Source organism: Ambystoma mexicanum, chromosome 6q (genome assembly GCF_040938575.1).
Source record: "Ambystoma mexicanum isolate Mex_15411 chromosome 6q, UKY_AmexF1_1, whole genome shotgun sequence".
NCBI classification, from domain to species: Eukaryota; Metazoa; Chordata; class Amphibia; order Caudata; family Ambystomatidae; genus Ambystoma; species Ambystoma mexicanum.
In genome coordinates, this window is record NC_090937.1 from 463,217,439 (window position 1) to 463,241,998 (window position 24,560).

The 24,560-nt window shown below is 49.7% G+C and overlaps 1 protein-coding gene across 2 annotated transcripts in view; it reads left to right on the top strand.

The window, feature by feature from the left end:
- Positions 1 to 24,358, top strand: part of INTS12 (integrator complex subunit 12) — a 698,746-nt gene extending 674,388 nt beyond the window's left edge. For both annotated transcript variants that reach the window (XM_069630951.1, XM_069630952.1), the window contains exon 7: positions 23,509 to 24,358. In XM_069630951.1, the coding sequence (XP_069487052.1) occupies positions 23,509 to 24,138 (630 nt within the window). In that variant the 3' untranslated portion in view covers positions 24,139 to 24,358. The remainder of the gene's footprint in view (positions 1 to 23,508) is intronic.
- Positions 24,359 to 24,560: the final 202 nt, after the last annotated feature.

Genomic DNA, 24,560 nt, shown 5'->3' on the forward strand with positions numbered 1-24,560 from the left:
GACGCACCTAAGGTGGTGAGGGCTTTGATCCACCCGGCTAAGGCCTCTACCGAAGTGGTCGCTGTGACCCTGGCAGAGCCGGCTGAGACTACGCCAGTGGAAACGTCCTCTGGGCCCAGAGTATCACTGCCACCGCGGAGGGAATCCTCTTTCCAGTCCATCGCTAAGACCCCAGTGAAGCCCCCAGCTGAAAAAGAGGGGGGGGGGGTGGTGGCCATTACAGACTCGGAATCAGCCTCTGAGGACGAACTGGTGGAAACCGAGAAGGGCCTCAACGAAAGGTCCATAGGCCTCAACGAGAGGTTCATAAGCCTCAACGAGAGGTTCGAGAAGGTTCGATCCCAGGGGACGGTTCCCGCTGACGTGATCGAAGATGGCGACGATGACGACGAACAGGGCCCAGTGGAGCGGCCATCCCGTCCGTCGCAGCCATTGCCCGAGCCCCAGGATAGCTCGGCGGCCATTTTGTTGGCCATCCAATCCTTATGTACCGAGATAAGGACGAGATTACCACGCACCCCGACGGAGGAGCCAGAACCAGGCCCGCCGGGAAGACCTCCGAACAAGCGGAGGAGAGTCCATCCCGCTCCACCCTTCGTACCTGCGAGACCGTTGGACCACTCATCCCCCTCGCCGGACCCTAGAGAGGATACAGCGATGGGGACGGACGATGACGGCGGCAGTGACTTCACCCCCACCCCCCCTCCTGGGGGCGTCTCCAGCCGACGAGGTTGGCTCTTTCCACGCCATGATAACCAGGGCATCCGAGCTCTTCCAGCTCTACCCTGAAGAACAGAAAAACGAGGGGTTTCTGTACCAACGACGAGAGGCCAATTGGAAAACGATCCTCGCGGTGCCTTTACTCGACGACATCTGGGACGAGGGGCTTGCTGTCCTCAAGAACCCTTCCACGGCACCCGCCAAGAGGGACAGGTACGAGAAGAAGTACTGAGTCCCTGATGCCGCCCCCTTGTGCCTCAGGGCCCAGCCCACGCTGGACTCGGTCGACTCGGCAGCGGCTAAGAAGGCGGCAGCGGGCGCGGCAGCTTCAACTTCCACTTCCCGCCGGACAGCGAGGACAAGAAGTTGGACTCTATGGGACAACAAGTCATCTCGGCGGCGACGACGATTAAGGCGGCCAACGCCTTAGCGATCGTAGCCTGCTACGACAGGGAGCTCTGGTTCAAGATAGCTTCCCTGCTAGACTTCCTGCCTGATGACAAAAGGGCGGAGGCCCTAGAAATTCTGCAGGAAGGCGAGGTGGCGTCGGATCACGCCATAACGGTGGCAACAGACATTGCTGATACCGGATTTCGCCAACTGGGCAACGGAGTTTGCCTCCGACGACGAGGATGGTTCAAGGCGACAGACTTTCCCCAGGACGTCCAGACCAGAGTGTTGGACATGCCGTTTGACAGCAACAACCTTTTTGGTAAAGCGGTGGACGAGTCTCTACAGGCCATCAAGACCGACTCGGAGACGGCCCGGGCCCTTGGGGTGCTTCAACAGCGACGGCCCTTTCGGAGCTCCGGGGGCAGTCAGGGTGCCTCCAAAGGATCCAGCGGTGGCTCCTCCACTTACCGCCAGGCGGCCCGCTCCTCTTCCAAAGTGGCCTACAGAGGTCGCGGCAAGCAAGGGGGATCCCGCCGCCGTCGCCAAGGAGGCCAAGACGGCAAGGCCGCCTCCAAGCAAGACTGACCCGGCCGGGTTGTCGGGCCCCCACTGAAGCACAGCGGTGGGAGGCCGGCTGACGAAGTTCGTCAGAGTGTGGGAGTCCATCTCCACCGATCGTTAGGTGCTGGACACCCTGGCCAATGGGCACTCGCTGGAATTCCAGAAGAAGTGCCCTCGCATTCCTCCTGTGGCCAGGAAGGAGAATCGCGTCCCTCAACTGCTGTTGGAGATAAAGGCGATGCTCAAGAAAGGTGCCATCAAGCTTGTCCCCAGGAGGCTCCGGGGCTCCGGAGTGTACTCAAGGTACTTCCTCGTCAGAAAGAAGACAGGCGGTTGGCGCCCCATCCTGGACCTGCGTCGGTTAAACAAATACATCAAGGTGCAGAAATTCAGGATGGTCACCCTCCAGCACGTGCTGGGACAGCTGGAGGAAGGCGACTTCCTATCGTCGTTGGACCTGGAGGATGCCTACTTCCACATCCCCATTCTAAAAAGGCACCGGAAGTTCCTCAGGTTCGTGGGTCAGGGACGCCACTACCAATTCAGAGCCCTACCGTTCGGATTAAAGTCGGCACCCAGGGTTTTCACCAAGTGCCTGGCACCTGTGGCGGCACGGCTGCGCCTGCAAGGGATCCACGTCTACCCCAACCTGGACGACTGGCTAATCCGGGCAAGGACAAGGGGACTCGCCGTCGAACATACGGCGAGGACCGTCCGGTTACTCACAGAGCTGGGGTTCGCCATCAACTACCCCAAATCCCACCTGGTTCAATCGCAAGTAGCACTGTTTCTGGGAGCGAAGCTCGATACAGTGGGGCAATTGGCCTGCCCTTCAGAGGAGAGGACCAAAACCATCCTGGGCAAGGTGCGGCGCCTGTTAGCCACGAACGTGGCCAGGGTGAGGTCCATCAAGTCCCTTCTCGGGATGATGTCCTCATGCATCTACCTTGTACCCCTTTGCAGACTTCGGATGCGTCCGCTACATGAGTTCCTCGACGCCCGCTGGTTTCAGGCGAGGGGCTGCTTCGAGGACAGGATCCCTCTCGACGCGGAGTTCTGTCAGGCGATCCTATGGTGCTGCACCCGGGCTCACCTCACTACAGGCACAGACTTTCAAACCCCGGCCTTTCAGGAGAAGGTGACGACGGGCGCCTCTCTGGAGAGTTGGGGGGCCCACACCGGAGATCTCCACGCAAGAGGCCTGTGGCTCCCGGAGGAGAGGTCTCTCCACATCAACATCCTGGAGCTCCGAGCAGTGTTCTGGGCGCTCAAGTCGTTCCTTCTGTCCCTCAAGGACAAAGTGGTGAGGATCTTCACCGACAACACCACCACGATGTTCTACATAAGGAAACAGGGGGGCACCAGATCCCCAGCTCTATCCAAGGAGGCCCAGGATCTGTGGCACTGGGCCGTCGCCCAGGTGATGTTTCTGGTTCCCTTCCACTTGGCAGGAATAAAAAACACCATCGCCGACTCACTCAGCAGGGAGCTGCGCTCGTGCCACGAGTGGGAACTACGCCAGGATCAAGTGGATCGGCTCTTCCAACGATGGGGCAAGCCCCAGATTGACCTGTTCGCGACGGCGACAAACTCCAAGTGCCAGAGGTTCGCCAGCAGGTTCCCACAGCCGAGGAGCATGGGCGATGCTTTCTCGTTCCCTTGGGACGGCCTGTTTCTATACGCGTTCCCTCCGTTGCCATTGCTGCTCCACCTCATCAACCAGCTCAAGATGTCGAGGTGCAGGATGGTCCTCTCGCACTGGCGTGGCCGAGGCAGATCTGGTTCCCGGACCTTCTGGACTTGTCAACGTCCCCACCAGTCAAGCTACCGGCGGACGCGGATCTTCTCTCCAGAGAAGGAGGCGCCATTCTCCATCACGACCCACAGTCGCTGAACTTGCAGGCCTGGCTCCTTTGGCACTAGAGTTTGGAGGGTACGATATACCGGCTGATTGCAGAGAGATTCTTGCAAAGACCAGGGCGTCCTCAACTCTCAAGTGTTACGGTCATAAATGGAAGAGGTTCTCTGTCTGGTGCCGTGCACTGAAGATTAACCCTCTGCGGATTACGGCCCCTCAAGTGCTGCCGTACCTACTGCCGCTGGCCAAAGCTGGACTGGCTCACGCCTCCATCAAAATACATCTGGCTGCCATCTCCCGATATACCAGGACTACGGGACGGGCGTCCTTGTGGTCTCACCGCCTGGTGAAGGAATTTATGAAGGGACTATTCCAATCGTTCCTGCCGGGGAAGGCTCCTGCCCCGGCGTGGGAGCTTAATGTGGTGCTGACCAGGCTCATGGGGGCCCCATTCGAGCCTATGCAGTCGGTGCCTTTGAAGTTCCTGTCATGGAAGACAGCATTTCTCGTGGCCATCACCTCCGCACGACGAGTGGGAGTGATCCAGGCCCTATCTTGCAAGCCTCCATACTTGACTTTTCATGACGCAAGGGTGGTGCTGAGGATGCACCCCTCCTTCATGCCCAAAGTGCCGTCGGACTTCCACCTCAATGAGCCCTTGGTGTTACCAGTTTTCTTCCCGTCGCCTTCGACTCCGGCCGAGAGGACTTTGCACTCGCTGGATGTAACTAGAGCGCTGAAGTTCTATGCGGACCGCATGAAGAGGTTTCGGAAGACGTCACAGCTGTTTGTGAACTTTGGATCTGTGAATCAAGGGAAGGCTCTCTCGAAGACTTCCATTTCCAGATGGCTCTCCGGCTGCATCATGCACTGTCACCGGTTGGCGTTCCTGTCCGGTGTGCCCCTGCTGGACATCTGCAGGGCTGCTACGTGGAGGTCGTTGCACACCTTCACAAGATTCAACTGCGTCGATCGGGTCTCCAGGGAGGAGTCCAGCTTCGGCCAAGCAGTGCTGCGCAACCTGTTCGCTTAAGGTGAGCCTGTTGAGGAGGTAAGTATTGCTTAATGTTGAGTTTGGATGTAATGCTTAATGTTGAGCCTTTGCCACCTCCCGTGGTTGTGCATGTGTGTACTGCTATGTATTCTCTTATTCATGAGAATGTGAATCCATGCCAGACCCCATGCTGGAGAAGGAACAAGTTACTTACCTTTAACTGTTGTTCTCCAGCATGGGTCTGGCATAGATTCACATGCAAACCCTCCCGCCTACCCCTCTGCGGCTCTTCACTTGGTCATACTGCCGCTTTGCGGGCTACCAAATCTGAGGATGGCTGCCAGAGGCGGGGCTTAGGGAGAGGGCAGTCATTGGCTGGGGGCAATATGACCCAGAGATCAGTGATTGGTTACTACTAAGAAAGACAGATCAGAAACGAAACTGATACTGATTTTTCCTTTACCGAGGATTCCCAGCCTGACGGGGAATATTCATGAGCATGTGAATCCATGCCAGACCCATGCTGGAGAACAACAGTTACAGGTAAGTAACTTGTTCCTTCTCTTACACTTAGCCAATTTGGGGCTCCAAGTTGGAACAATAAAATGTTATTTGGCAGCGCTATCTATCTTTAAGCTCTCCTCGTAAGAGGTGTCCTATTTTAAAATGCCTCTAGTCATTCAATTCTTGAAAGGGTTGACAAATGTATACCCTCCGACACCTTTTCAGGTGCCCATCTGGGATTTAAATCTAGTCTTCAAATTTCTCATGTGCGCTCCTTTCGAGCCTTTACATTCTTGTCCATTAAGACTGCTCACTCTTAAAACAATTCTGTTAGTGGCTATCACATCAGCCCGCAGGGTAAGTGAGTTGCAGGCACTGTCTTGTAAGCCTCCTCACACTATTTTCCATAGGGACAAGGTTATTAAAAGTCAAGCCATCATTCTTGCCTAAAATAGTGTCTGATTTTCATCTGTCACAAAAGATTGTCTTACCTTCCTTTTATCCTTCACCTCACGCTAGTAAGGAAGAGGATAGATTACATAGACTGGACCCAAAAAGGGCTCTCGGTTTTTATATTTCCAGATTGGCAAATCTCCGACAATGTGACCAACTATTCATTGGATATACTGGGCACAAATTGGGACTTGCAGTATATAAACAAACTCTATCCAGATGGATAATTTTAGCAATCTCTGAATGCTATAAACTAGCTGGGAAAGATCCTCCAGATGGATTAAGGGCTCATTCAACCAGAGGCATGGCAACTTCCACGGCCCTTCAGAGGGGTGTCCCGGTGCAGGATATTTGTGCTGCGGCCACCTGGTCGTCAATGCACACCTTTATAAAGCATTAATGCTTGGACTCTACTTCATACCAAGGAGGACTATTTGCAAAAGCTGTCCTTCATTCAGTCCATAATTAAAATTTCTAGTACTCCCACCTCCAAAATTACTACTGCTATGGGAGTCTATCATAAGATGAGGAATACGTGGGAGGACACAATCCATTCGAAGAACAAGTTACTTACCAAATGTAACGTTCTTTCTATTGGATGTTCCTCCCATGTATTCCTCATAGACCCTCCCATCCTACCCCTCTGTACAGTTTATGCCAGTTGCACTCTGACTTCCTTAAGAGCCTGAAGACTTAAAGCCTGATCAGCTGATGTGACCATGAACGCTGTAAAAACAGAACTGAGGTAACGGCCGCTGCTCGAGCCCTTTATACAGTGGATGACTTTGACTCTGCGGTCTCGAACACAGCGCCCCCTGGTGAAAATGTTTTCCGAAGCAGCTGAAGCTGGGATACTAATATCATAAAATAAGGAATACGTGGGAGGAACATCCAATCGAAAGAACGTTATAGCAGTTGGTAAGTAACTTGTTTTTCTCATGATCCTCAAACGTCATAAAGACGTTGTCAATATATCAACGCCAAATCCTATGTTCTGTTTGTAGGGGTTGGTTTGGGGATATGTGTTCCTGCTCAAATTGGTGCACATATAAATTTGCTAACTTGGGGCGAACATCGCCCCCATAGATGTCACTGAGATCTGTTCATAAAAGGTCTTGTCATATATGAAAAGGTTTTTGGTCAAGGCGATCTCCGCCAGATGTATTACAAGACTTGCTGGTACTTTGTGTAATTCTACCCCTGAATGTAAGAGCCACTGTGGAAAGGGTGTCTCTTTGGGGAATTCTTGTATAGAGAGACTCAATGTCCATAGCTACTCGCCACTGAGTCTCTGGATTGAATTCCAGAGTGTTTAGAAGGGTTAGCATTGCAGGCAAGTCTTTTATGTAGGAGTCCATCTTCGGGATCTCATCCTTAATAAAGAAATCCACAAACTGGGAGAGTGGTTCCAATATCGAGTCTATGCACAATGCTATCGGCCTACCCGATGGTGGATCTAGCCCCTTGTGAATCTTTGGAAGGGCATAAAAGGCCAGGAGGTGGGGATGTGCTGGAGATGAGAAGGCTGCTTCCCTTCGACTGATGTATTCTTCGGACTCTGCTTCACCAATTATAGGATCTATGATGGCCCTCATATGGGCTGTGGGATCGATAGGCAATTTCCAGTAACTGGTTATGTCCTGAAGTATGCACGTCACCATATTCCTGTGATCTGCATTGTTCATCAGAACTGTTTCTCCTACTTTATCCGCATGTTTAATTATGATACTGTTGTTCTTTGATAGATCAGAAATGGCCGCCAGGTCTTCTTTTGTGCAGTTGTTATGGATGAAGCGGATCTCATTTTCCAAGAGTTCTATTCTTTTGAGAAGGGCTTGTTCGAACGTGGTGAATTCCACTGAGTTTCTATTATTGGGAGGAAAGAACTGCGCCACGGGCCTCAGGCCTGTAATGTCTTGCTGGGTATTGATCTCCTCATCTCCGATTTTGCATATCATTTGTGTGAATTCGATGCGAGTTTGAAAAGAATCATATTCAGCCGTGGGAACGAATGATAGGCCCTTCTGCAGAATTGACCTTTCTGCCGTTGTAAGAGAATGCATTGATAAGTTTACAATTAGAGATTGATCGGCTGCATAATGCCTGGTCCCTTGCTGCGTATGACCCTGGGTGATTGATTCTGCCATCACTGACCACCTCTTCCATTTCCTCGCCGGCCTAAAAAAAGCATAGGTCCTGTATTTGCGCCACCCCGCAATTGGGGGTCGAAGTGTACTTGATGGTTAATACCCGAAGGTCCAGCTCGAGCGTCGTCATCTGAACTATTACTAGAATAGTTCCTGTCGGAAGAGCCCGACCTTGAACGTCCGTAACCTCTATGGGATATCTGGATATTCTGCTGCGCCGCATCCTGTCTTGCTGGTTTCGTTTCTGCAGTAAAGTACTCCTCCGCCGTGTAGGGGTAAACCGTAACATGTGTAAAAGCTGCCAGACCTTTCTTGAGTTTTATCACTTTCTTGTTTGGATTGACATCCCTGAATTCTTTTAAGCTAGCCTCTAATGCTGCTAGCTTATTGGTGTAGTTCTCCAAAGCCATCTGGTTCTTGATGGTGTCTAATTTTAACGTTAGATTGTGCATCAGCTGTTCAGACACAGCCTTCACCGTGTTGATGATGAGAATAAGTAAATCTCGAGTGCACTTGTTGTCAATAAAGGACCCGTCTTTTCAGAAGTGTAGATTCTCAAGGAAAATCCGAGGTTCAATTCGGATAATGAGTCCATTAGGGGCAGGAAGGGCCCGTAAATATTCAGTCGTCAAGGCACCGTGTTCCAATTAATTCCAATCGTCTGAATTTATAAGTGCTTGTACAGTGACATTAGTCCCAAGTAGGGAGGGATTGGCCAAGATTCCCGCAATCAACTCTTCTGCAAATGCCAAATAGTTTTGGTCTGCCATTTTGAAAATTTGATTGCAGATCTACTCCTACCAAGGCCATATTGTCGTGGATAAGAGTCTTGTAGCATCATTAATCAATTTACTCAAGTCTGCGTCTGCTACAAACCATCCAGGGTCTGTGAAGGGATGACCAGGGGATCAAGGGAATGCTGTTCGCATAATTTCAATACTCGGTATCGGGCGAAGACTGCCTTCTCGCTGATTCACATATTAATCAGCGGTACAAAGCAAACTCTGTCAGGGACAGGTTAACTATTAAAAAATACTGCATTCCACCATTATATATCATAACTTTTTAACACACAAGGAACAGGTTTGGAGCATAAAATTAATGTACAGTAAATTCGGCAAGAGCAAATCTTGAAAAACTACTGTAAAACTACATCTCACAAAACCATAAAAACCCACATGAATGGTCAACCTTCGAGTGGACAATGCATCATTGCCACACCTTATTCATACAACTAACATTACTCAGAGGATTTTAGTTGTGGGGTTCTTATGGCCCTTATTTATGTTTATGAAGCTCCACACACCCGTTACCAAAACCCAGGTGTAAATATATTCAAATAATGTATCCTATTAATGTTTTTAAGGTTATCTGAGATGTCAGAATGATTGCACAGTAGAGATAGGGATAACACTCCATCTTTTCTTTTAGGTAGGAGGTGCATCACTGCCACCCTAGGGACAGCAACCCCTGGCAGAGACAGGGTGTGCTTCTTGTTAGGGACAGCTTTCGAAAGTAGTTTTTCAGGATTTGCTCTTGCCGAATTTGCTGTACATTTAACTTTATGCTCCAAACCTGTTCCTTGTGTGTTAAAAAGTTATGATCTGTTTGATACATTTATGATTTGAATATCGCCCTAATCAAGAAATGCTTCTTTCTCCTGCGATCCGCTAAAAGGATCCTACCATTCCTCTCATTCACCCACAAAACAACTAACATCATCGCCCTCATCATGTCCAGATTAGACTACGCCAACAGCCTATATCTAGGCATGCCTGAACGACTCCTAAATAAACTCCAACGCATACAAAATGCAGTAGCCAGACTGCTCCTTAAACTACCTGGAAGAGAACACATCACACCAGCGCAAAAAACGCTACACTGGCTACCCAGCAAGCAGCGGATCAAGTTCAAATCAATGTCCATAACACACAGAGCAATCCACGACCAAGGTGAGGTGCAGAGTTCCTCAGAAGAAAACTAAACGTACATCACACTACAAGGCCACTCAGATCCAGCCGCGACATTCGTTTGGAACCCAAATCATACAACAAGAGAACACTCTGAGGATCCTCCTTTTCTCACCTTGCCCCAAAAATCTGGAACGTACTACCAAAGAACATACAGAACACAAGAGATCCCCTTCAATTCAGGAAACTCCTCAAATCATGGCTCTTTACCCCATAACCAGAAAGAATGCCCATAAGGACATGCACAGCGGAACTAGGCCAAGAGAATAACCTATCCTGATTCCCTGAGTCATCAACCCTTATAAAAGTAAGGATAAACGGATCTACAACTTATCCACTTATCAATTAAAAGACATACCACACTGAATCATACCAAAAAACACCCACAGATCAATCGGAAAGGAGAGCAAGGTTTGACCCAGCAATAACACCTGGCCCACCTTGTAAACACAGGCAGCAATGGACCACCGACAGTAAATAGATAGGAAGGAGCAGGGAATGATAATATAACATCACTACCTAAGCGGGGATAATGCTCTCCCTCCTGGGTGTACTAAGCTCAATAACTTAGTTGGAGGCCACCCTCACCACTGCCCCAAAAATTAGACAGTTGGGAAAGGGAAGAGAAAAAAATACCTACCCAGTGGACTACCAACAGTAAATGGATAAAAAGGAACTGGTGAATGATAATATAACACCACCATCGAACTCTGGGATAACGCTCGCCCAACCGGGGGTACTAAGCCATATTAATTTGCTAGAAACCAGCCACGGTATCGCCCCCGAAACTAGACAGTCAGTAAGCAAGAGAAAGAATATACCTACCTAGTATGACAACCTGATACATAGACAAAAGTACAAGGATTATGAGACATATAACCCACTAACCAAAACCTCAAATTTTTGCATACTTAACACAAACACCCACACAACCACCTCTCACAGCAAACCGCAGACTTCACCACACCAAAAAACAATCAACACATAGATCGCCTCAACAGCACGCGAGGACTCGCTTCCATCCTATATGCACACCCAAGCTTGGCGCATGATGAAAACTGAACTGAAGCTGCCAACAGTACACCACCTCTCACTTTCCTACGTCCTCTTAACCCACTAGCCCACCCCCCACCTTTTTGTTTACAGATCTGCCAGAGCGCCTGGAGACCATTTCCGTTGGTGACGGTGCGCTATATAAATACCTTTACCATTAACATGTATAACGGTGGAATGCAGTAATTTTGGATAGTTAACCAGTCCCTGACAGTTATTGTGGGAACTGATGAGCATTGTGAAAGAAATGCCTCGATCAATGGCATTGATGCTTCACATGTTCTTCATCAGGGAAATGGGAAAATGCACTTTGGAGCAGCAGTGGTTTGAAGAACATCAGACTGAGTAACCGGTAGGGGAAGGCAGCTCCTCAGATTGACAACACAAGGGAGACCATGCAAGGGAGACGAACATTGAAGAGTGGAGAGAAAGGGCTAGCCTTGAAATGGATACATCCAGCTGTGCTCTGTGGCCCTAACAGCAATTGCAGAGCACAGTGCATCTTCTTAGCTCTTGGTGCGGTGTGGGGATAGAGCTAGAAATGGAGTGGGGAACTGGTGGCCCTATCTCCTGTGGGTCGCACCCAAGGAGTAAGTAGGTGGCTGGGCAGTTAGTTAGCAGCAGTCTGTGATCCACTTATGAGATTAGATCTGCAACTAGAACCCTTGCTGCACTAAACTAGGATGCATGGTCCATTTAACAAGTACAGGCTGTGATCTATAAACCGGGAGAATCCGCAGTACAAAAGGAGAGGGAAGGGAATGGAGGTAATTACTTTACCCTCGTCAGTGGAAAACTGAGCAACAGCAAAAACCCTCCCAGTGACTCCGTCTCTTCTCCACGCAACCTTGTCACGGTTCCCTTGGACAAGTAACATAAAGTCATACACTTGATAGATAACCCTGATAAGTAAAACGCAGCTAAAAGGGAACGCTAGCAGCCTGGAGGAGAGTGTGATGAAAATTGTCTGACTGCCGGCATTGACAACTACAAATTCTGCAAACCTAGACGAAAATATGAATGCTATTTTAAAAATGAATGAGGCTGTATCTTGAAGAATTTAGCTCCTAGAAAACTGCTAGACTAAACCAAATTAGGTTTCTACGTCCACCTGAATTAGTTAAACAAGCTAACTTGCTCGCTTTATTGCCAACTGGCTCATTGAGATACTGGAGGTTGTTCCTTGATATGTGCATATGTTATAGAATTCCATACAATAGGGGGTGCATCTCCAAAGGATGGCAGAGCCCAAAAATGATCTTTCGTGTGACTTAACGAAGGGATAAGGAGAGAATCTTGGAAACTAACAGAAAGATAGGAACCTATGTTGAGGGCAAAAAGTATTGCTTTTTTTACCGACATGTCACCATTCGAGGCAAAGCATCAGTGGACTAAAAAGAAGTTCCTGACTAGAGGGTTCCTGCAACCCACCCAAGCTCAAGAGTGACATTGAAAGGGAAGTAATCTACTTTCTGAGACCTAGAATCGATAGAGGTGCTTTTGAATGTGTTTTAGGAGAAGGAAGGTGGGAGAGTGCCAGAGGACTAGGGCTCAGTCCTCCTGGTGGTTAAATGTAGGCCAACCTGGCAAAAGGTTCCATGTAGTCCATAAGGTTAAGGGTGTTGTGTTATTTGCTGCATTGTGTTGAACTATACTTAAACCTGTTGGTTGTACTAGAGGATTGATTGGGACATCTTGCTTGTACGGCCACAAAGGACAACATGTAAGAAGATGCCTATCCCATTTTCGGGTGAAAACATTTGTTGCAAGCTTACCATTCGAACAGAATTGTGCAGCCCATTCCACTTTCAATGTGTATGCTTGGAGGTCCAATGTATAATGTGATCTCTCAAGTGTAAAAACTCTTCTTTGCATAAATATTATATTGTTAAAAACAACATTTTACTAGTTCAAGACAGCCCTAAGGACCACTTTTTTAATGCTGTGAAGTTGTTCATGTGGATGAAGGCTTTCTATGATTGGAGATTGTTTCTTTGATGGCTTTATTCTTATTACTTTTTGTTAGTGTTTCTTTTCCTGGTAGTGGTCATATTAGCCAGGGGAGTATGTCAATCGCAAGCGCTCTCTGATAAAGAGCCGTTCAGTGTTCCAAAAAGACTGACATTTTAAGGTTGCATCTAGGTTTTAGATTGTTTTAGATCGGGAACTGTTTTTTTCCCAAATATTTTTTCTAAGGCAGAGGGGGCATGCCACTGCTGTGATGTCGAGAGAGCTCTCAGATTTTATCTTGATAGGACCTTGCAGATTAGGAACTCTGCCAGGTGTTTAGAAGCTCTAACAACTGCTGATCAATTATGGTGAACCAAATCGGATTAAACAGGGTTCCAAACAAACTATTGCAAAATGGATAGTGAATTGCATCATCAAATCCTACAAGTGTCAGGGCAAAACCCCTCCTCAGAGTCTCCCTTCACACTCAGTAAGAGGAAATGCAGCCCTTGTGGCTTTCCAGGGACATTTCTCCATAGGATCATGTTGCCTGAAGAAAAGGACGTCTATCTCCTCTTTCTGCAAAAGCTTCTCTCTGGCCCTTTGTTCAAAGGCAGATGTTCACTGCAGTTAAACTGTTCTGCAAAGCTTTTTCATGTACAATAATCTCCAATCCCACCCCTGTTAAACATGGTGTGTAAATCTCCTAGGAGTATGGAGGAAAGGGATGGGGCTTTGGAGTATTTTAAAGTTGGTTACTCTAGTGACTACTGTACACTTCATCCATACTCTCCTTTCTTCAATATGCCCCCTCTGTCCCCGCTTGTACCTATTTTTGTGACCATGGCAGTGAAGTGGACTGGCGGGTGAAGCAGTTTGGCAGAGCGTCCCTATACTCCACATATGCTCACCAGCTGATATTGAATTTGTGGTGCGCCTTTTTTGTGTTTTTGTACAAACTAAAAGTGGCTTTGGTCCCATCGGTATGAAGGAAAGGGGAATATGAACTAGGAATTTAGTTGTCGCTAAGATGAGTAACCATCACAATATCTTTGGAAGCAGAATGTTTCATGATCACCCCCAAGAAATTGCAACCTATCAATATATAATTAGTTCTGTGAACATTCCATTATTCCTGTGTCTAGTGTCTTCTCTTGCAGAGTCATGAGAAGTCTGCACCATGCAACAGAACATAAACATGTTTCTGTGGTAGCATGAACAATTTCAATAGTTCATGCAACATATGGGTGCATGCTGGCTCTATTTGTTTAGCTGTTTTTTTCATGATACCTACACGCTTATGCACTTCATTAGATGCTGTTGACTTTTAGTTTTTAAATGATGATAGGATAGAACTGTCTGGCTCAGTTTTCCAAAGCTGAGGATCATTGCACCTTAAGCATTGAATGCATGCTGTTGTCTCAGTGAATTGATCACAAATGTCCTATATCACACAATCTACATAGGTTTTTTAGCAAGCCTCAAACTTTTCGCTAGCCAATTGCAAGTTCGATATGGTGTGTTGTCTGCATGTGGCAATGGACAATTTTATACTAGGGTACTAGCTCTCAACTTGAAAATGTTTAACCCTGTTTTTAGTTTTGTCGATGAAATTGCTTCGAGTTCTATTCCATAGTGCAGTTTTTTAATTTTGGCTGTTCTCCTCAGTCACATGGTGCAAGTTATAAGGTGTGTTGCATGCTCTGTTAATTGGCCTCTGACACAGAACACAAGCAAATGTGACAGATCTTTGATTAGCCCTGGCATTAGGAACAGAGGGATGAATTACCCAGAACCACAACCTCATAAAAACAATATTCATAGATATGCAGGTATCTCTGGAATCCTTTTGCCCCAGCTATATGGGACGGAAGAATAACTGTGTCAATATTCCAGTACTTACAAAACTTTAAACCCACTTCCCCTGTCCTGGGGACTTTTTCCCCCAGGAAAACTTTCTAGGCCTATTCCAGTTTGTTCGCTTAGTGACTGATGTGTTGTCCTGCTCTAACTCAGTTGCATGTGGTTCGTGCATGGAGGTACTTCATAAGCCCAAGCATGTCTTTAAGGCTGAGGATGTCATGCGATGGCTGTATCTTGTCCTTAAACAGAGGTATTTCACAAGGTATTGAATAACTGCTAGAACGAGAACCTCTTGAGTTGGTTGGTGGCATTTGAGTGGTATCCAGGATTCGTATTGAGCCTGGTAATAAGCTGCTTGGAGTTTTGGGCCAGGTCAGTGCAATCCAGTGGTACCACCAGTATCATTTGACTTTGTCTACAGACTCACTGGGCCAAAGAACTTATAGGTGCAGATAGCACTTAAGCCTGCCAAGAACGGGCAATACTTTTTGTGTCATACCAACATGTTGTAAAAGGGGGCAGCCAGACAGAAGAGCCACAGGCCCTGAGAGCTTTGTGCCCAGCCCTGAATAATCCTGCTCTTCCTCGTAAAGGTGCTAAGGTTTGCGTACCCAAAAACTTGACGATAGTGGGAGAACCCAGAACACTGCTCCTCAGCATTGAAGTCTTCTAGTTTACAACATGCCGCTTAGACGTCAGTTCCTATGTTGGGTGCGGTTGTTCTCCAGCATGGGGTCTGGCATGGATTCACATGCTCATGAATATTCCCCGTCGTCAGGCTGGGAATCCTCGGTAAAGAAAAAATCGGTATCAGTTTTGTTTCTGATCTGTCTTAGTAGTCTTAGTAGTAACCAATCACTGATCTCTGGGTCATACTGCCCCCAGCCAATGACTGCCCTCTCCCTAATCCCCTCCCCTGGTAGCCATCCTCAGATTTTTACCGCACGTTCAAGTGTTGGGAGTCCTCGTGCTTTAGCTCTCAAGCTTTTACTGCGCTTTCACGCTTTTTCAAAGAGATTTTCTAATTTTTCGGTTTAATCGAGCCTCAAGCTCCACCGCTTCTACTTCCGATCAACGGGGACCCGTTTCGGAATTCTTCTATGCCCCTCAAGGGTGAAGTTTTCGTCGAGTTACGCTTCTTGGAGGATTCCAGAAGATCTGAGGCCTACCTCGCTAACATGGCCCAGGACAAGGGAAGCTCGACACCCGGATCCAAGCTGTTCAGGAACTGCCCTGGATGCGGATTGCAGAATGTTTTCAAGGAGGACGAGCATTCACGATGTCTCTATTGCCTTCATGAGGACAAGACGCACGTGGAGAAGGACTGTGCGTTCTGCAAGAACCTATCGGAACGGACCAGGCAAGATCGTCGTTCCCGCCTCGCCACCTAGCTGGAGAAGGGTCCAGCAGGTGAGAAGGCAAAGAAAAAGTCAGAGCGGTCTTCTAAGTCCTGTGAGGGCACCCCGGCGACGGGGGCCCAATAGAAGGCTAAGCACTGCGAGTCCACGGGCACCGGGAGCGCCGAAAGGTCGGGCTCTTCGGCTGCCAGACAGGGCACGACTTCCCTGGTACCATCAACCACGAGCCAACGCTCTGGTTCGTGGAAGAGGAAATCCGAGAACCCGGGTAAGCTTCTGGAGAGGCCCCGGTCGATCTCAAAGGGAGCCGAGGGGGAGCGAGGTGGTGACCCTCTTCCCCCCCCTAAGGCGAAGGCCCAGGACGCACCTAAGGTGGTGAGGGCCCTGATCCCACCGGCAAAGGCCTCTATTGAGGGAGTCGCAGTGGCCCTGGCAAAGCCGGCAGAGACTACGCCAGTGGAGGCGACCTCGGTGCCCAGAGTTTCCCTGCCACCGCGGAGGGAATGCTCTTTCCAGCCCATCGACAAGACCCCCGTGAAGACCTCGTGGAAAAAGAGGGGGGGGGCGGTGGCCATTACGACACGGATTCAGCCTCTAAGGAGGAGCTGGTGGAAGCCGTGAAGGGCCTCAACGAGAGGTTTGAGAAGGTACGATACCATGGGAGAGATCCTGCTGATGTGATCGAAAACAGTGACGATGGCGACGACGAATCCCCAGTGGAGGAGCAGCCATCCCGCCCGTCGCAGCCATTGCCCGAGCCTCAGGATAGCTTGGCGGCCATTTTGTTGGCAATTCAATCCTTCTGTACCAAGATAAGGACGAGATTACCACGAACCCCGGCGGAGGATCCAGAACCAGGACCGTCGGGAAGCCCTCCGAACAAGCGGAGGAGAGTCCACCCCGCCCCGCCCTTCGTGCCCACAAGGCCTGTGGAGCCCTCATCCCCCTCGCCGGACCCTCGAGATGGGACGGATGACGACGGTGGCGACGACACGACAGGCCTTCCATCACCACCCTTTCGGGCCTCTCCGCCCGACGAAATTGTCTCTTTCCATCTTTCCACGCCATGATAGTCAGGGCATCCGAGCTCTTCCAGCTCTACCCGGAGGAACAGAACAAGGAAGGCTTCCTCTACCAACGGCAGGAAGCCAAGGGAAAGACGGTCCTCGCGGTACCGTTACTCGACGATATCTGGGACGAGGGACTTGCCGTCCTGAAGAACCCTTCCACGACGCCCACCAAGAGGGACTGGTACGCGAAGAAGTATCGGGTCCCCGATGCCGCCCCCTTGTGCCTCAGGGCCCAGCCTACGCCGGATTTGGTCGTCTCAGCAGCGGCCAAGAAGAAAGCGGCGGGTGCAGCAGCTTCAACCTCCACTTCCCCACCAGACGGCGAGGGAAAGAAATTGGACGCCATGGGGCGACGGGTCATCTCGTCGGCAGCGACGACAATTAAGGCGGCCAACGCCTTAGCGATTGTATCCCGTTATGACAGGGAGCTTTGGTACAAGATAGCTCCCCTGCTGGACTTCCTACCAGAAGACAAGAGGGTGGAGGCCCTAGAGATTCTGCAGGAAGGAGAGGTGGCGTCGGACCACGCCATAACGGTGGCAACCGACATTGCCGACACCGGATTTCGCCAGTTAGGCAACAGTGTTTGCCTTCGACGACGAGGATGGCTCAAGGCGACGGACTTCCGTCAGGATGTTCAGACCAGGGTGTTGGACATGCCGTTTGACGGCAACAACCTGTTTGGAAAGGTGGTAGATGAGTCGCTCCATGCCATCAACGCCGACTCTAAGACGGCCTGAGCCCTGGGAGTCCTACAATGACGACGGCCCTTTCGGAGCACCGGAGGTAGACAAGGGGCCTCCAAGGGATCCAGCGGTGGCTCCTCTACATACCAACAGGTGGCCCGATCCTCGTCTCAGGAGGCCTACAGAGGTCACGGCAAACAAGGAGGATCTCGCCGCCGTCGTCAAGGAGGCCAAGGCGGCAAGGCCACTTCCAAACAAGACTGAACCGGCTGTAGCGTCGGGCCCCCACCGAAGCACCCCGGTGGGAGGCCGGCTGACGAAGTTCATCGGCGTGTGGGAGTCCATCTCCACCGACCGTTGGGTGCTGGATACCCTGGCCCGCGGGCACTCGCTAGAATTCCTGAAGAAATGTCCCCGCATTCCTCCCGTGGCCAGGAAGGAGAATCATGTCCCTCAACTGCTGTTGGAGGTAAGGGCGATGCTCAAGAAAGGTGCCATCGAGCTCGTCCCCAAGAGGCTCCGGAGTATACTCGAGATACTTTCTCGTCAGAAAGAAGACAGGCGGTTGGCGCCCCATCCTGGACCTACGTCGGCTAAACAAGTTCATCAAGGCACAGAAGTTCAGGATGGTCACCCGGATGATCACCCTCCAGCACGTGCTGGGACAGCTGGATGAGGGCGACTTCCTATCGTCGTTGGACCTGGAGGATGCTTACTTCCGCATCCCCATTCTAAAAGGACACCGAAAGTTCCTCAGATTTGTAGTCCAGGGACTTCACTACCAATTCAGAGCTCTGCCGTTCGGATTGAAGTCGGCACCCAGGGTGTTTACCAAGTGCCTAGCACCAGTAGCGGCGCGGCTGCGCCTGCAGGGGATCCGCGCCTACCCCTATCTGGACGACTGGCTCATCCGTGCAAGGACAAGAGAACTCGCCGTCGAGCACATGGCAAGGACCGTCCGCCTACTCGCGGAGCTGGGATTCACCATCAACTACCTCAAATCCTGCCTGGTTCCGTCGCAGCTGGCACTGTTTCTGGGAGCGAAGCTCGACACAGTGGAGCGTTTGGCGTCTCCGTCGGAGGAGAGGACGAAGGCCATTTTGGGCAAGGTGCAGCACCTACTAGCCATGGACGTGGCCAGGGTGAGGTCCATCAAGTCTCTCCTCGGGATGATGTCCTCATGCATCTACCTAGTGCGCCTTTGCAGACTGTGGATGCGTCCGCTACAAGAGTTCCTCGACGCCCGCTGGATGCAAGCGGCGGGCAGCTTCGAAGACAGGAACCCGCTCAACGAGGTCTTCCGTCGGGCGATCCGGTGGTGGGGCACACGTGCCCACCTCACGGCAGGCACAGACTTTCAGGCCCTGGTGTTTCAGGAGACGGTGACGACGGACGCCTCCCTGGAGGGATGGGGTGCCCACACAAGAGATCTCCATGCAAGAGGCCTTTGGCTCCCGGAGGAGAAGTCTCTTCACATCAACATCCTGGAGCTCCGAGCCGTGTTCTGGGCGCTCAAATCATTCCTCCCGTCCCTCAAGGGCAAGGTGGTGAGGATTTTCACCGACAACACCACCACAATGTTCTACATCCTGAAGCAGGGAGACACCAGATCCCCAGCCCTTTCCAAGGAGGCCCAGGATCTGTGGCTCTGGGCCGTCGCCCAGGGGATGTTTCTGGTTCCCTTCCACCTGGCAGGAATAAAAAACACCATTGCCGACTCACTCAGCAGGGAGCTACGCTCGTGCCACGAGTGGGAACTACGCCAGGATCAGGTGGATCGGCTCTTCCGACGATGGGGCAAACCCCAGATCGACCTGTTCACGACATCGACGAACTCCAAGTGCCAGAGGTTCGCCAGCAGGTTTCCCCAGCCGAGGAATATGGGCGATGCTTTCTCGCTCCCCTGGGAAGGCCTGTTCCTGTACGCGTTCCCTCCGTTGCCGTTGCTGCTCCGACTCATCAACCAACTCGAGAGGTCCCGGTGCAGGATGATCCTCGTCGCACCGGCGTGGCCGAGACAGATCTGGTTCCCGGACCTTCTGGACTTGTCAACGTCCCCACCAGTCAAGCTGCCGACGGACGCAGATCTTCTCTCCAGAGAAGGAGGCGCCATCCTTCATCAAGACCCAGAGTCTCTGAACTTGCAGGCCTGGCTCCTGCAGCACTAGAGTTTGGGGGGTACGATATCCTGGCAGACTGCAGAGGTTCTTGCAAAGGCCAGGGCGTCCTCAACTCTCAAGTGCTATGGACATAAGTGGAAGAGGTTTTCTGTCTGGTGCCGTGCACAGAAGATTAACCCCCTACAGATTACGGCGCCTCAATTACTACCATACCTACTGTCACTGGCCAAGGCTGGACTAGCTCACGCTTCCATCAAGGTACCTCTGGCAGCGATCTCCCGATACAACAGAACTACAGGACGGGCGTCCTTGTGGTCTCATCGTCTGGTGAAGGAATTTATGAAGGGACTGTTCCGATCGTTCCCGCCGATGAAGGCTCCAGCCCCGGCGTGGGAGCTCAACGTGGTCCTGACCAGGCTCATGGGACCACCATTCGAGCCTTTGCATTCGGCTCCGTTGAAGTTCCTGTCGTGTAAGACAGCGTTACTTGTGGCCATTACCTCCGCACGACACGTGGGAGAGATCCAGGCCCTATCCTGCAAACCCCCATACTTGACTTTTCACGATACGAGGGTGGTGCTTAGGACGCACCCTTCCTTCATGCCCAAGGTGCCGTCGGACTTCCATCTCAACGAGCCCTTGGTGTTACCAGTTTTCTTCCCGTCGTCTTCGTTGCCGCCCGAGAGGAGTTTGCACTCGCAGGATGTAGCTAGAGCGCTTAAGTTCTACGTGGACCGAACGAAGAGTTTTCGGAAGACATCACAGCTGTTTGTGAACTTTGGACCTCTGAACCAGGGGAAGGCTCTCTTGAAGACTGCCATTTCCAGATGGCTCTCCGGCTGCATCATGCACTGTCACCGGTTGGCAAACCGACCGTTGCCCGGCCGTCCGAGAGCCCATTCGACCAGAGCGATCGCTGCTACTACTGCTGGACATCTGCAGGGCTGCTATGTGGAGGTCGAGGGACACCTTCACGAGATTCTACTGCGTCGACCGGGATTCCAGGGAGGAGTCCAGAGTCGGCCAAGCAGTGCTGCGCAACCTGTTCACCTGAAGGTGGGCCTGGTGAGGAGGTAAGAGTTGCTTAATGTTGAGTTTATGTAATGCTTAATGTTGAGCCTTTTGCCACCTCCCGTGGTTGTGCATGTGTGTACTGCTATGTATTCTTATATTCATGAGCATGTGAATCCATGCCAGACCCCATGCTGGAGAAGGAACAAGTTACTTAGCTGTAACTGTTGTTCTCCAGTATGGGTCTGGCATGGATTCACATGCGAACCCTCCCTCCTTCCCCTCTGCGGCTCTTCACTTGGTCATACTGCCACTTTTCATGCTACCAAATCTGAGGATGGCTGCCAGGGGAGGGGCTTAGGGAGAGGGCAGTAATTGGCTGGGGGCAGTATGACCCAGAGATCAGTGATTGGTTACTACTAAGAAAGACAGATTAGAAACGAAACTGATACAGATTTTTTCTTTACCGAGGATTCCCAGCCTGACGACGGGGAATATTCATGAGCATGTGAATCCATGCCAGACCCATGCTAGAGAACAACAGTAACAGGTAAGTAACTTGTTCCTTATACACATACCATGGGCAGTCGTAGCAGTAGTAGCAGTAAATGAGCATGTCTCAGAGTTTTTCACTTGGCAGAGGCACCCATCAGGAATGTTGAATCACCCCAAAATTGTTCACCCTGTCCGTGGAACCAGTATCTATGTTGATCTGAGAACCAGTGGTTGGTGGGTTTTGTCCCTGTGAGGGACTATAGTTTCCTTGTATGCTGATGACCTGCTTTTTTTTCTGAGTCGGTTCTAAGAGCTAAACCAGGGTCTTTGTATCTATGGATACAAATGGCTAAAACTAGGATGGACTTGCCTAGATTTGAACTGGGAGCCAATGCTGCAGTAATTCCTTTTACATGTCAAATGTTGGTCCGCATTATTGCTTATATTATTGGGAGAACAGGGATTTTCAAAAGATTTGCCCTTTCTAAATTTCTCTATGTACTGCAATCTACACCATATAGTATTCCTGGTTAAAATGTTACCAAATTGGAAAGCAGTACCTGCAGACTGTTGTGGAATAGTAGGACCACACGAGTGGCCCTGGATACACTGTACAGACCGGTTTGGGTCTGTTGGATGTAAGGAAATACTGTTGGACCTCCCACATGCTGGTATCGAATGAATGGGTAAATATGGATCGCTTGGACCTGCTATTAGGCTAAAAGGGACAGAATGGAACTTTAGTCACCCAAACAAGTCCTAAATGACAAACCAAATCTTAGAGCCCCCCCCCCGCCCTGTGAGTAAGGTTATCATTCAGTCTTCGAAATAAATTACTAAAAAAAAGTTAGGAGAGCAAAACCACACTTGGGGCAAAACTGTGGGATAATGCCCATCTACTAGAAATTCAGACGGTCTCAGATATGGGAAATGGGGTAGACAAAGGTATATTGTTTCTGGGCAATGAGTTCTATCAGGGCGCTATCAAATCATTTGCAGAGCGGCAAAACAAGTTGGTCTGCTCACCATTCTACTTTTTATCTCATACCAAACTGCTCCCATGTGCGCTACTGCGATTCTGTCCACTGGGTTTACTTCCATGACTTCCACTGTCATTTTGCTTTTGTGCTCCCCACTTTTATTTTGCCCTGCAGAATTCTGGCACCTTGATGTCCCACTTTGAATTCACCCCTGATGTCCAATGAAATTGTTCCCTACTGTGTTTTGCTGTTTGATTCCCTATGAAAGTCATCTGATTGGCTCCTAGATATTGCATCGCATCTTGAATTTGCCTTGTTGTTTCTAGTGACCCCACCAGGAATCTGGTCTTCCTGGAATCCCTACTGGACTCCCTCATGGACTGTTCTCATCCACTGTCTACTTGGTACACTGCTGTACGCTTCTTATGTGTTCCACTTCTCGGTGTGCCCCCGCCACCCACACTCTTATAGAGGTCTGCATACAATCAGAGATGCCAACCCCTCTCCAGGTTGCCTCAGGACCTCTCTTCACAAGCACCTTGCCCAAAGAGCACCACTACAGGGAGTTTGCCATTTTCATACCGGATGGATGCCTATCTTCCACACACTAAATTTCTCATTCTCATTTATTAAGCACACATTATGCATATCAACTTAGCTACACACGCACCGCAATTGAATTACTCTTCCAACTGATATGAAGCAGATTGCTACACCTCTACAATCAACTTACGCATCACAGTCCTGGCCAATGCATTCTAGCACCGCAAGCATGCAAGGCTATCTTCTGGACACACATACCTGTCGGCTCTCAATGCATGTTACCTAGGAACAGAGCTCGGGTTCCTTCAGGACTGCATGCATGAACACATCAGCAAAGCTATATTGCTCTGCTCACTAACCCTAAGAGCACCTGGAAACCATACAAATGGTAGTGGTGCAGGGTATAATTCCCAATAACATAACCTAAATTGGGAAATCCTCCCTTGACAAATAAACATATAGGATATCCCCATCCTTGGTTAGGAGACCATCTTATCAACTTTGACTCTAGTTTCAAGTCCTGTGAAGTAAGCTACTGAAGTACCTGATCGATGTGTTTGTAGAGATGTGGGCGATTCACTTGGGTCTGCATGCTTTGGAGCTAATTAATCTATATGGTGCTCTACTGGCTTTGAGGAAGGAAAATTACTAATAGTTGTTAATCAGTTATTACATACTAACTTAAGTACAAGAGAAAATCATGTGAGATTGTGTTCCAGCATTACTTTTTGTAAAGTGACTGAAAGAAATATTGATGGTTTTCTATTTGTCTTTTTAAGCCTTCAGTTGCAGTTTTAGGATCCTCTTCGAGCAACAGCCTGTCCTCCTCTGCTGCTGGTGGTCTTACTGGATGGGCTGCTTTCGGTGCCAAAACGTCCTCTTCAGGACCAGCAACAGGAAAACTGGGTCCAACAGTACCAAGCAACAATGGAAAGCCTGCAACAACATCTGTCGTCCAGAAACCCGTTGGACTGTCTGGATTGGCTCCATCAAAAGTGACACCTGGCCCCAAAATTAATTCCAGTAATAGCAGTGCAAGTTCTATTTCTTTGAAGGCCATGCCCCCACTAACTTTGGGTAAAACAAGTCTCAGTCGCTCAACAAGCAGTGACAGTTTAAGCAAAATGGGCCTGCCAAGCCCCGGCAGCACAGGTCCCAGTAGTAGTAATAGTAGTAGTAGTAGTAGTAGTAGTAGCAGCAGTAGTAGCAGCAGCAGCCATGCAAACAGTGGAAATGGAGGTAGCAATTTGGTTGGAAACCTCAGCAGTGCCACTAACAAAGTAATAGTAGATCCTGGAAACCTATCTTCTGGCCTGAAGGTCCCTACTTCACAGGAGTCCCAACTCCATGCCATGAAACGACTGCAAATGGTTAAGAAGAAAGCTGCCCAAAAGAAGCTAAAGAAGTAGAATTTGGCCCAAATGTGCTGCGGTTTGATGTCGTCTGTCTTCCACTGCTCAAACTTCCTCCACTGCTGCCCACTGGATTTCCAAGTTGTTCCATCATTTTGTCTCCAATTGCTCTACACACCCATCTCATGTGGAGTTTTCAGTAGTTGTGACCATTCTTTTCGTAATGCCAGTGCTGCTGTTGGAGAACATTTTCATTAAAATTATAACTGGCAAACCACTTTTCTTGATTTCATGATTCATTCCCTCAAAAAAGGCTGCAAAGTCAATCTTATAATTGTTGCCCAATGCTGTTGAAGTATCTTAACATTTTCTTATCTGCTAATATGTAAAATTTGTCTTCCTAACCCGTCTGACTGAGTTCCTCTTTCTTTGAGGCTGTCCTGCCTTGGGAGCGGATATTTGACAAGGTCTAGTTCTGA